At 57.6% G+C, this 12,137-nt stretch overlaps 1 protein-coding gene across 3 annotated transcripts in view; it reads left to right on the top strand.

Moving 5' to 3' along the window:
- VWF (von Willebrand factor) overlaps positions 1 to 12,137 on the top strand; it is a 134,855-nt gene that overhangs the window by 45,738 nt on the left and 76,980 nt on the right. For all 3 annotated transcript variants that reach the window (XM_081248296.1, XM_081248297.1, XM_081248298.1), the window contains 5 exons: positions 1,629 to 1,765; positions 2,187 to 2,325; positions 3,308 to 3,408; positions 7,754 to 7,949; positions 8,601 to 8,816. In XM_081248296.1, the coding sequence (XP_081104422.1) occupies positions 1,629 to 1,765; positions 2,187 to 2,325; positions 3,308 to 3,408; positions 7,754 to 7,949; positions 8,601 to 8,816 (789 nt within the window). The remainder of the gene's footprint in view (positions 1 to 1,628; positions 1,766 to 2,186; positions 2,326 to 3,307; positions 3,409 to 7,753; positions 7,950 to 8,600; positions 8,817 to 12,137) is intronic.

The raw sequence follows: 12,137 nt of genomic DNA, 5'->3' as shown, positions 1-12,137 counted from the left end.
GATCTGGGGCCTCCCTATTTTCTCCTGATTTCTCTGGGCTGAGTGTGCCCTCCTGGCCCACACCATCATAGAAGGGGTTAGTTGCTCTGGGGACCAGGCAGAGGGACACTCACTGTAACCTGGGGCTACTCCTCCCCCTGCCTTCCAGCACATACCAAGGACAGGGCCACACCTGGACCCAAAGCTGGTCCTGCTCCTCCCCCCGGCCGCCCCCGCCCCCGCCCCAGCCCCGCATGCCTGCTGTGTCTTTCAGTGCAAATCTGGGCATGAGGTGGCAGGCAGGGGGCCGATGGGGCTTGTCTTTGACAGGTGGACAGCTGGAACCCCTCTCAGGCCTTTGGGGACCCCTGACTGTGTGACTGGGCTCAGCATCAGCCCCTGGAGATGGGTCCAAGTGGGCCTGGCTGTAGGACCCTCCTAGGGGGAACTAGGAGTGCAGAGCAGAGTGGTGCCCTGGAGGATGATTCTCTGCTGTTTGGGGGCCAGGGGGCACGGGGAGGGGAAGGAGGGCCCCTACTTTATGGAACGGCTGTGGTGTGTGTCTGCTTTGCTTTCTCTATACAGTAGAAGGCAAGGAGGAGAGGAAACAGGTAAAGGGAGGCTGGGGAAGGTTCCAGATGCCGGCCTCGGCTTCAGTGGGTCCGCTGTGGGCTGAGCTGGGGTCGGACCAGTGGGGAGTCACTGGCGGCATTAGCAAAGCCCCCCTCCCCCAGCACAGACGACCTGCGGTCTGAGATGCACTGGGCCAGCACCACGGGCCGGCACTGGGGCCTGGGAGGACGGAGTAGCTGTTGGGTGGGTGCGCATCGAGGGCTCGAGCGGCAGGGTGATGCCGGGGCGTCCTCGTACCCACCCCCAGACACGTCAGCTGGCTCGGGCAGCAGTGAGATCATGGGCAGATGGGGTCCTGGGCCCCCACTGGTCCCAGCTGAAGTCACAGCGTGGATTTGCCCAGGAGGAGGCCTGAGGGCTGCCCCTCGGCTGGCGAGGGGGTGAGGATTGGGTCCTGGCCTCTGCACTGCTGGGCTCCCCCTTCCCCCGTCACGACTCTGGGCGGCCTTTCTGCCCTCTTGCCCTCCTGGAGGGGGGAGTGCCCACAATGGCAGCGCAGAGAAAGACCTCTGCAGGCCCAAGGCCCTTGGCCCCAGCAAAGCCAGAACCTGGAGCGGCCGTGGGGAAGGGCTGGGGGCCACGGTGAACCCAGAGCACAAAGCTGGAGCATAAAGCCGGAGCCAAGGGTTCTGGTCTGGCTCTGCCAATCCTTGGGTGTGGCTGTCACTCCCCTGAGGCATGGAACTGACCCACCCGGCCCTGACCTCTCAGGGCCAGAGGAGTGGGGCCTGAATAGAGTCCTCCCGTGGAGCCCCTTTATAGACTGCAGTGAGGGGCATCCCCAGAAGGTGTCCTGCTGGGACACCCACTGTCCCCTCCCCTGTGTCCCGCCAGGGCATCCGCTGGGACACCCACTGTCCCCTCCCCTGTGTCCCGCCAGGGCACCCGCTGGGACACCCACTGTCCCCTCCCCTGTGTCCCGCCAGGGCACCCGCTGGGACACCCACTGTCCCCTCCCCTGTGTCCTGCCAGGGGACCCGCTGGGACACACACTCTCCCCTTCCCTGTCCCCCCAGGGGAATGTCTCATCACAGGACAATCCCACTTCAAGAGCTTTGATGACAGGCACTTCACCTTCAGTGGGGTCTGCCAGTACCTGCTGGCCCGGGACTGCCAGGACCACTCCTTCTCCATCATCATAGAGACTGTCCAGGTGAGCCTCGCCAGGCAGCCCCAGGGCAACCGTGGGGGTGAGGGGTGCAAGATGGCCCCGTGTGCGCGTCCTTCCTCTGGACAACCGAGCAAAGGGGAGGACAGACAGGGCGCACAGGGCTCCCCTGAGGACCCTGAGCCCCTGTGGAACAACAGGCCCAAGGAACAAGGGCAAGCAAGGCCTAGAATCCTGATAAAGGACCAGAGCAGAATGGCGCTGGGTGGGGGGAGGCCTGGGCTTTGGGCCTCTCTGTGGCATAGCCCCGGGCCCTTCCCAGAGATGGTTCTGGGACCAGGGAGTGGTTCCGTGCGAGAAGGGCTGCGTGGGTGGAGGGCTTTCCCCGAGTGGATGGGTCAGGGGCTGGGCCGCGGGGCTGGGGGGGGGCGTTTGGTGACGTCCCTCGGCGTGCCCCTCCTGGCAGTGTGCCGACGACCCCGACGCGGTCTGCACCCGCTCGGTTACCGTCCGTCTGCCCAGCCAGCACAGCAACGTCGTGAAGCTGAAGCACGGGGGAGGCGTTGCCATGGATGGTCAGGACGTCCAGATCCCCCTCCTGCAAGGTGGGTGCCCTCCTCCCCCACAGGACCCCCGCCCAGCTCACCCTCAGCACCCCCGCCCCCCTCAGCAGTGCTCACTGCCACCTCTTCTGCGCAAATGTTTAGGAGAGCTAACTTTGGAGGGCAGGCTGGGTGTCCTGGCCTGCCTCCGGCAAGAAAGGAAGGCTTCCTGGAGGAGGAGGAGGAGCAGAGGAAGCTGGGTGGGGGTGGGGTGGCTGGTGATGGGTCAGACCCCAAGATGTCACGGGGCAAAGCCAGATGACCCCGTGACCTGTAGGAAAATCTACCTGTTCAGTGACTTTGCCAGGTTGTTATGTGCCATTTTGCACAGCCTATTTCCAACCTTCACCCTCAAAGGGGCTCCCAGACCCCTCCCCTCTTCTTCTTCTTCTTCAAGACCACTGGCCAGCCCATGCCCCATTATCCCGGCTTTGCACATGGTGAACTTGAGGGTGCCTATGTGTGTTAATGCTATGTGTGTCTCTCCGGGGAAGAGGTATGCCTCCTACCTCTTCCCCAGAGAAAACTGCCGTTTCAGCTGTGCACAGAGCACCACTCAGCCGTGAGGACTGAGTAACTTAGCCTGGAAGCATGTGCAACAGCAGAGGGGCCCAGGAAATGCTCAGGGGTTAGGGGTTCAATGGGAAACGGAACCAGGCTCAGGGCACCTGCCTCAGCTAAGGATGCAGGAGCCTCTGCTGCCCTCTTGTGGCAGTACAGGGAATGGCAGGCTACAGCAGGGATAGATATGGAGGCGCCTTCCTGGGGGAACCCGATTTGCACTACACCCACCCTGATCACCTTGCCTCTGAGAACCGCCCCCCCCACCTTAAGCCTCATGGACATCCCCAGCTTCCCCCTAACTCACTGCTTTCATTGCTACAGTCCTTTGTGAGATACCCCATCTTTCCCTACGATCTATCTGCCTGCCGCTCTCCTGCCCTCTCCCCATCTTAGCCTAAATCCCGTCCTTGCTGGGTTCCAGGAGACCTCCGCATCCAGCACACCGTGATGGCCTCCGTGCATCTCAGCTACGGGGAGGACCTGCAGATAGACTGGGACGGCCGCGGGAGGCTGCTGGTGAAGGTAGGTGCCCTCCTGAGCACGGCCACCCTGCAGCCGGACCTTACAAAGTCCCCGTTGTGCTCTGGGGGGAGCGCTCAAGGGTGGGAGGGGAATTCCTTTCTCCCCCGGCCCTGCGCCCCCAGAGTGAGGAACAGGCCTCTCTGTGTGTAAGAGGCTGGTGTTTGCTGTCTGGATGCCCCTTGTTCACTCTGGGAGTTCCCAGGTGCTGGGCTCTGGTACCCCAAGGGGCATCCAGACTGGGTGGGGGGTGGGCTCATGCAGGGCTGGGGAAGCAGTTGATTTGCTGCCCAGGCTCCTGGCTGCAACAAGGCCTGGAATCGGGGTGTTCCCCGGGGCAGTGCACCCACAGTGGGACTCACAGCCAAGACCCTGTGTCGTGTACCCACTGCCTGTAAAGGGTTATGCTGGGAACTACCAAATCCCTCCCCTGGTCCCGGGGCCTCTGCAGCCTAGGGGCCACTTCCTCTGCTTTCTGTGGCCCTAGAGTCATGCTTGGAGAGGGAGCCATATATTTCACAGGGCTTCCAGATACATTTTTTCCCTCTGGAAATTTCCCTAGAAGGTATTGTCACTGCCATTACATAAACGAAGCAAGCAAGGCTCATGGGGGCTGGAAGACGCGCCCAGGACTGCGCACCCGATCAGCTCCCTGGGCAGTGTCACCCCCAGTAGACCAGCGCTTCTCACTTTTAGGTCTTCAGATGCCTTTGCACTCTTCAAAATTATGGAGAACCCTGAGATCTTTTATAGAGGTTATAGTTGTTGATATTTACCAGATTAGAAATTAAATCAGAGACATTTATTAATTCATTAAAAAATAACAATAGTAAAGCGACTACACATTGATATAAGCATTAAAAAATCTGTTTTCCAAAACAAAATTAGGTAGTGAGAATACCATTGTTTATGTTTCTGCAAATTTCTTTAATGGCTGGCTTAATGGAAGACAGCTGGAGTCTCATCGGCTTCTGCGTTCAATCTTCTGCAATATTACGTGTCCTGCAGACACTGGAAAACTCCACTGCGCACTTGTACGGAATGAGAGGGAAAAAGCCAAATAACATTTTGTATGATTATGAAAATAGTTTTGGCCTCGTGGACCCTTTGAAAGGGTCTCAGGGATCACCCCCTGCCATGGGTCCCACGTCCACACTTTGAGAACCCCTGCCCTGAATACACTAGGATCCCTGGAGAGTCCCCGCCTGCTTCCGGGGGTCCCGTGTTCCATAGGCCCTCGGTACGATGCCGTGATGGTCGCCTGGGGTGTCCTCAATGACATCCTGGTGTCCTCCATCCTTGTGATGTCATGTTCTTTCTCTTGTCTTTGAAGACCCTGAGAAAGTTCCAAATTAACGCCTTGTTTTTCTTTTATAAAAAATAAAACTGTGACCACACGCTATAGAACATGAAGGTTTTTGGAGATCTTATCAACCCCTCAAGTACAGTGGGAAATAAAGATCCTATCTTTTCTGGAGCAGGAAAGTGACTCCCAGTCATTTGGTTACAGATGAGAGCAGAACTTGGGTCTCCTGCAGCCTGGTCTTCAAGGGAGGTGCCCCTGGTAGCCGTCCCACTCTCTCAGGTGTCTCCCACCACACCGAGAGGGTGGTCTTGATCTGTCAGGTGCCCCTCACCCCTTCAGCAGGCACATAATATCTTGGTCTTGTCTTGGGTGCCTGACCTCCCTGCCTCAGGTTGATTTGTCTCCTCTGAGGACAGAAGGGGGACTTGTTTCTGTGGGAATGAGGTGCAGGGTTATCTCTGGGGCTGCGTTTGGTCAATTTGGCTAAAGAGAAGAGGCCTCCCCTGGTCAAGACTCAGGACGGGGCAGACGACCCCGGGGCCTGGGGAATGCGCTGTGTGTTTCAGCTGGAGGAGGAAAGGGGGAGCTTGTGGATGGGGTGGAGGGAACGTGTCCCCATGCTGACCCCGGGGTTTGTGGGGACCGCCGAGCTGAAGACCCCTGCTGGAGGTTAGGATGGCAGGGAGCGGCAGGGCGGGCCCCCACCGCCCCCCACCGAGGCAAGCAGCCAGATGAGGTGGGATGAGGGGCTGCCAGTGGCTCCCCGGGTGAGGCACGGGTCCCGAGGCCCAGGCAGCGGGGCCCTGCTGGCTGTGATGCAGGCGCAGCTCGGCATCAGGCCAAGCGGAGTCGAAGGGACTCTCTGACACTTTTCATCCTGTCGGAAGTGACACTGCTATTTCAGATGGCAAATAGCAAGCGCGTCCTCCAAGTCCCTGATCTTGGACAGTTGAGGCACTGCGGGCGGGGAGGAGGGCAGCCTGGCCTGGCCTCCACGAGCACGCACGCGCACCCCCCTAACCCTTGCTGAGCCAATCTCTGTGACGAGCCCCAGGGATGGAAGGAGACAGGCTTAGAGGGAGTGGGGGAGGGTGGAGACGGCAGACCTGGCGGGTGTGCCGGAGGTGACTTGGGGAGCCTGAGGCACTCAGGGCCGGAGAACCAGGAGGGGAGAGAGCAGACACTGAGACGGGGGTGAGGGGTCAGACGCCTCCCCAGCTTCACTGCTTCGCCGGGGCCGGCCTTGGGTGTTGGCGTCCGGAGGAGAGCCTCGCTCACTCACGAACCCGTCCAGACACTTCAACCATCCACTCACCGAGCTGGTGGCCGAGGTCCAACAGTGAAACAAAGCGGACCAGAATCCTGGCTTCGTTTAGTTTAAATTCTAATGGGGGCAGATGGACAGTAAGCAGAAGCAACAAGGAAATTGTGTCACGTGTTAGAAGGTGATAAATCTTGGCGAGCGAGCGAGCGAGAGAGAGAGAGAGAGAGAGAGAGAGAGAGAGAGAGAGAGAAAGCAGAGGAGGGGCAGGAAGTGCTAGGTGGGGAGGATTGATGTTTTCATTGCGAGGTGAGGGGAGGCCTGGTGCCTGATGAACCAGCACTTGCTATTTGTCAAGCAAACGAGGAAACGTTACTCCATCCTCTTTCTTATTAATGATATTTACTTGGGTACAATTTATACGGGTTCGGAACCCTCACTCGATTGTTCATCCTGCATCTTGTCAAGTCAGAGCTGGAAGGGGCTCCAGGAGATGACCTTACAGAGCCCGGCCCGAGCAGGTATCAGAACACAGGGAGGTTCCGCAGCCGCAGTTTAACCCTGGTAAATTGCAGAGCAAGAGTCAGGGCCCTGGGGTCCCAGTCTCTGCTCCAGTTTGAACCAGGACCCCCCTCAATAGAGACCAGCAGATGCCCCCGGCTGTACCGTGTGAGACACAGGCTCGACTCCCAAAAACGTTCTCGAATGTGCATCCCGGACTCAGAAGCATGGAGAACAAGCCATGTGCCGGTGGCCTGCATGCCCTCCTGCTCACCCTCGCAGGCTGCCCTCGGGTCCTCGCTGACCCCCACCTCCTCTGACTATGATCACAACCCCCGGGGTCCTCTTGGCTTGGGGCCTTTTTTCCTCAGTGATGCTCAGTGGCCAAGTCAAAATCAAGAAGTTAGGAAGGGGGACGGTGGCTCAGTGTTTAAGAATCCGCCTGCCAATGCAGCGGACACGGGTTCAAGCCCTGGTCTGGGAAGATCCCACATGCCGTGGAGCGATTAAGCCCGTGCGTCACAGCTACTAAGCCTGTGCTCTAGAGCCCGCGAGCCACAAATACTGAAGCCCACATACCACAACTACTGAGGCCTGCGCACCTAGAGCCCATGCTCCGCAACAAGAGAAGCCACCGCAATGAGAAGCCCGTGCACTGCAATGAAGAGTAGGCCCTGCTCGCCGCAACTAGAGAAAGCCTGTGCATAGCAACGAAGACCCCATGCAGCCAAAAAAATAAATAAATAAAATAAATAAATTTATTAAAAAAAAACAAAAAGAAGTTAGGAAGGTGTTTTTCTTTGTCACCCAATGTATGTTCTAAGAAGACTTGCACCATAACAGCTCAGCCTGCTTCGCCCACGTGTGTGGCAAAGATAAGTGTGCAAGAAAGGGGCACTGGCTTTGCACTCCATGCCCCTGGGCATCTCCTCTGACAGGCAGGGTGACGGAGCTCCGCCCATCCACTGGTCGCAGCTCTGTGACCTCAGGCAAGTCGCTGTCCCTCTCTGTGTCCCTGTCTTTAAGTGACAGGATGATCTCTAAACCCTTTCCTGCAGGACAGGTCTCTGACTCAAAGGATTTAAGAGGGGGCACAGAGCTGCTGGTGAAGATACTGCCGTTCCTGTTTTATTTTCTTTTGCAGCCTAGGGCTTAGCTGTGGTTTATTAAATTCATATCTATTTTTCACCTGGGGATCGCTTTTGATGAAAACCATCTCATGAGAGCAAGGAAGCTGTGGCTGCTTTGGCGGCTGCTCCAAGGTGGTCTGTGCTCCGCAGCTGTCCCCGGTCTACTCGGGGAGGACGTGCGGCCTGTGCGGGAATTACAACGGCAACCAGGGGGACGACTTCCTGACGCCCGCGGGCCTGGTGGAGCCCCTGGTGGAGCACTTCGGGAACGCCTGGAAGCTGCGTGCGGACTGCGAGGACCTGCGGAAGCAGCCCAGCGACCCCTGCAGCCTCAACCCGCGCCTGAGTACGTGAGACCTGGCCTGGGGGCCCCCGGAGCCCCGAGCTCCCTGGGGTTCCGGTGCGCCCACCGTGGGGGGAGGGGAAGGCGCGCCCCCAGAACCCTGAGATTCCCCCGGGTTCCAGTGCATTCCGTGGATGGTGCGCCCACCCTTGGGGGATGTGGGTCTTTGTTTTCACCATCAGCATTTGATGATCTTCATCCGGATCATTTATTCTTCAAAGTCTCTTTATTGAGCACCCTCCGTGGGCCACACCCTGGGAAAGAAAAGGGTGGCCCGTAGTTCTTCCCCTGGACGTTCTCGGTCTCTCGGAGCAGCAATTAAATTATCGTAAGATAGATGCACGGGGCTGGCCATGGGCAGATTCGTCTGCAGACTGCCCCCTCTTACCCTCTTACTCATCAGGGAACCGTTTCTCCCTAGGAAAAGTGGTTGATTATGTATTTAAGCCATCAGGAAAGTATATTGGCTGCGGAAGAAAAATCGCCATGATTCCCAGACCTGAGAGAATTTGTTTTTAACCGCTGCGGCAGCGAGGGAGGGGCGGGGACGGGGATTTCGAGCCGGAGCCGGTGACCCTGGGGTCCGCGCGCGCATCGCCTGCGGTCGCCTCAGACCGTGCGGGGCCCCGGGCCACGCCGCTCCTCTCCCCACAGCCAGATTCGCGGACGAGTCCTGCGCCATCCTGATGTCGTCCAAGTTCAAGGCCTGCCACAGCGCCGTGGGCCCGCTGCCCTACCTGCAGAACTGCCGCTACGACGTGTGCTCCTGCACCAACGGCAGAGACTGCCTGTGCGACGCGGTGGCCAACTACGCGGCGGCCTGTGCCCGGAGAGGCGTGCGCATCGGCTGGCGGGAGCCCAGCTTCTGCGGTGGGTGCCCTCCCCGCCCGCTGCCCCTGCACTGCCGTGCCACCTAGCGGGATCCACTCGGATGCCCTGCGGTCTCCGCTCTGGTCTTGTTCAGAGCGCCGTCTGAACGGGCCCAGGGCATCCCCTCCCATCTCCTCTCGATTCTCATCTCCCCGAAGGACAGGGCGGTGGGGACGGACCTGTACCTGGAGGGCAAGTTGACCCCCTACCTGGGGGTCTAGAGCCTTGGCGTCCCTGCCTGGCAGAGATTTCCTGTGGTCGCTGCCACCTAGTGTGGGATGCATGTAGGGCCGGGTTGAGGAGTCACTGGGTCCCTGCATCCCTGGAGGATCTGATGAAGTGATGGGAGATGCAGGTACCAATCCTCTGCTTGTAACTTCAGGCAAACCATGGGGCAGTCCCCGCCCACATCTCCAGCACTTTGTGAAGTCGTATAAAATAGAATAACATCCTGGTCCCCAGACGACGTGAGAGTCCCACCCTGCACTGTTAGATGCCTGGCACCGGAGTTGGTATCTGCCCCATGCTCTGGTCCCTGGTTGGTTGTTACTGTCGCTCTGGGAACATTTGCCGAGTGCCCTGCATGGTGAGGCTGTAGCAGTGCTTCAGGGCCTCCACCTTCCTTTTTGAGGCACAGATGGAAGCTGCCTCCCTACTAGGTGCCTGTCACACTGAGCAAGAGAATTAGTAGATTGAGGCAGAGGTAACCAGGGAAGGCTTTCTGGAGGCGGTGCTTTTAAAAGGCACTTTCTTGACAAAATGTTGTTTCTGTTGGTGGAATAATACTTGGGATGCATAGAAGTGAAGGCATTGAAGGAGAATGAGGTCTAGTGGATACTCTGGTTTATAGGGTGACGTAGATGCGTTTGGAGACTAAAATGTCAGTGGTTCTGACAGAGCAGGAAAATAGGAACTACAAGAAACGGTCAAAGGACTTAATATGTATTTGAAGAGAAGTTTAGGTTTCGGGGCTCTAGAAGTGTCACTATTTGGGGTCAAATGAGCCAACTTATGATTCGACTCTAAGCCACCTTATAAAAACAAGAAGCAGAGACAAAGTAAGGACGAAACGGAACAAGTGTTTAGATGTGTGAGGCTGTGCCCCCGTCCCTCTAGCCCTGGGGTGTCCCGGGGTCACGGGCCAGCAGCTGGGAGAACTGAGGCTGGGACCTCGCTGGGTAACTCGCTTCGAGCGCTTTACTTCACCCTCCAAAAACCCTTATCAGCATTTGCTGTTCAGAAATTGGGGGCGTAATTTGGAGGAAGTGGCGTCTGTCTGACTGTGCTTTGGTTGTCCCCCAATGTTAGAAATTATGCATTATCCCTGTGCTACAGCATCCGAGGGATTTCCTAATTTAGGGCCGTCTCCCAGCATGCTGAGGGCTTACCGAAATAGTCTTTAAACTTCAGGAGCAGCTGTTCTTAACCTCCACCCAGAACAGAACAAGAGGGGGTGAGCTGACCCGGCAGCAGCGGCCGCTGAGCTTTGTTTAGAGTTTCCTGGCTCCTGAGGCAGGAAGTGTGGGTGGTGGGAAGGACCTGTCCCTGGAGACGTTTAAGGACAAGAGGCGTCTGTCTCTGTGAGTTGAACCAGTGAAAACCAGCCAGGTGGTCACGGGTTGTCCCTCGGAGGCCCGAGGAAGGTAGGCAGGATGCCTGGGTTCCTGCCTTCATCCTGCACCTCATTCTCCCTTCCTGAGAAATGAACAGACTCCCTAAACCACTAACTGCATCCCCAAGAAGAGGCCACACCCACTGGGGGACACTCCCGGAGCAAGGCCTGACTGTGTAGCTGCCTTGCAGGGTGCTGTGAGGAGAGTCCGGAGAAGCACAACACATGTTTTTCCTTGTAAACTGGTTATGCTTCCTTTGGAAAGACAAGACCACGGGCCCCTGGCAGGCAGGGACCAAGTCTTAGCGTCTCTGCATCCCCCAGCCTAGCAGAGCCCCTGCCACGCCGTGGACACACGACCAACATCTGTTAAACTGATGCACGTTACCTCTGGGGAAGAAGGAGCAATATAACACAGCTCCGAGCCAGCTCCCCAGAGAGAAAAGCCTTCCTGCTCCTCCTGGGTGGGGGAAATTGCCCTTTTAGGCGTAGGCTCAATGGATTGAATGGGATTCCCATCTTTATGGCCCAACGCGTCCCATCTTAATCTGCCTTTGCTCTAAATATTCATCCCATGGCACAGCCTCTCCGCTGGTTCAGAGAAAAGCCTGTCTGATATGGTTAAAACCCCTCCCCTCAAACACCACCCCCGGAGCAGTTGTAGGCAGGGAGTTTGCAGGGCTTGGCCATTTCTGAGGCTCATGGCCAGGCTTTCCCTTTACAGCGTCTGTGGAACACAGCCAGCGGGTTTCTGCTGTAGAAATGGCTTCTGACAGGGAGGGGAAGGGTTCTAATGGTCCCGGGAGGAGTGTCCCCAGTGAGATTCTCATTTCTTGGATGACAGCTGATCAGCAACGAGAAAGCGGTGTGAAAGAGCCAAGGGTCCCCCCCCGCCCCCCCAGTAAAGAATTCCATCATCAGGGTGCTCGCGAGAGGGCCGTTAGCGCAGAGTGGGCTGAGTGCTGGCCAGGACCTGCCAGTGCTGGGTCCTCTTAGGAGAGGACCTTTGTCTGGAGCCTGTGGAGCTGGGACTGCATTTCCCCTGTTATCACAAGAGCAATAAAGCAGCAAACATTCACCACCTGCGAGGCACGGCTCTAAACTCACTTAACCTTCATAGCGACCCAGGTGGACGTTATTTTTATATTCCAGAGAGGACACTGCTAACTAGAGGTGGCCCTGGGACTTGAACCCAGGAACTTGGGATCTGGCGCCCACTCACTCCCTCAGCTGCTTTGCTGCGTTGCCGTGTGCTTCCTGTCAGTCTGTGTCTGTTGTGCCGTTTCTGGGTGGGAGGCCGGGGGGTGGGGTGAGGGCTGTGGGTAGGTAGACGCTGCCTGCTTTGCTGGGGCAGGTCTAAGGGTGTCCCTGCTCTTTGTGACTGGCACGTCCCCAAAGCCTGGTTCCTGGGGGACTATTTCCTCTCTAGAGCATAATGGTTAAGAGCTTGAGCTTTGGGGTCCCAGAGAGCTGGGTTCAAATCCTGCCTCGGCCTCTACCTGGGAGGCGTGACCCTGATGAGTCACTAAGTTAAGTTTCAGGTTTCTTACCTCTGGGGGGGGGCGGGGTTGTGAGATCTAATGCCTTGGAGGCAGCCAAGGCATAAAACCCACGGTGAAGAGCGGGGTGTTCAGTAGGTGCTCAGTTAAGGGAGCTGTTATTTTTATTATCATCAGGGAAGAAAGGCCCTTGCCCATCCCTGCCAGTCC

This window comes from Mesoplodon bidens, assembly GCF_964165515.1.
Source record: "Mesoplodon bidens genome assembly, chromosome: 11".
In the NCBI taxonomy this organism is placed as follows: domain Eukaryota; kingdom Metazoa; phylum Chordata; class Mammalia; order Artiodactyla; family Ziphiidae; genus Mesoplodon; species Mesoplodon bidens.
This window is presented reverse-complemented; position numbering and strand designations above follow the sequence as displayed.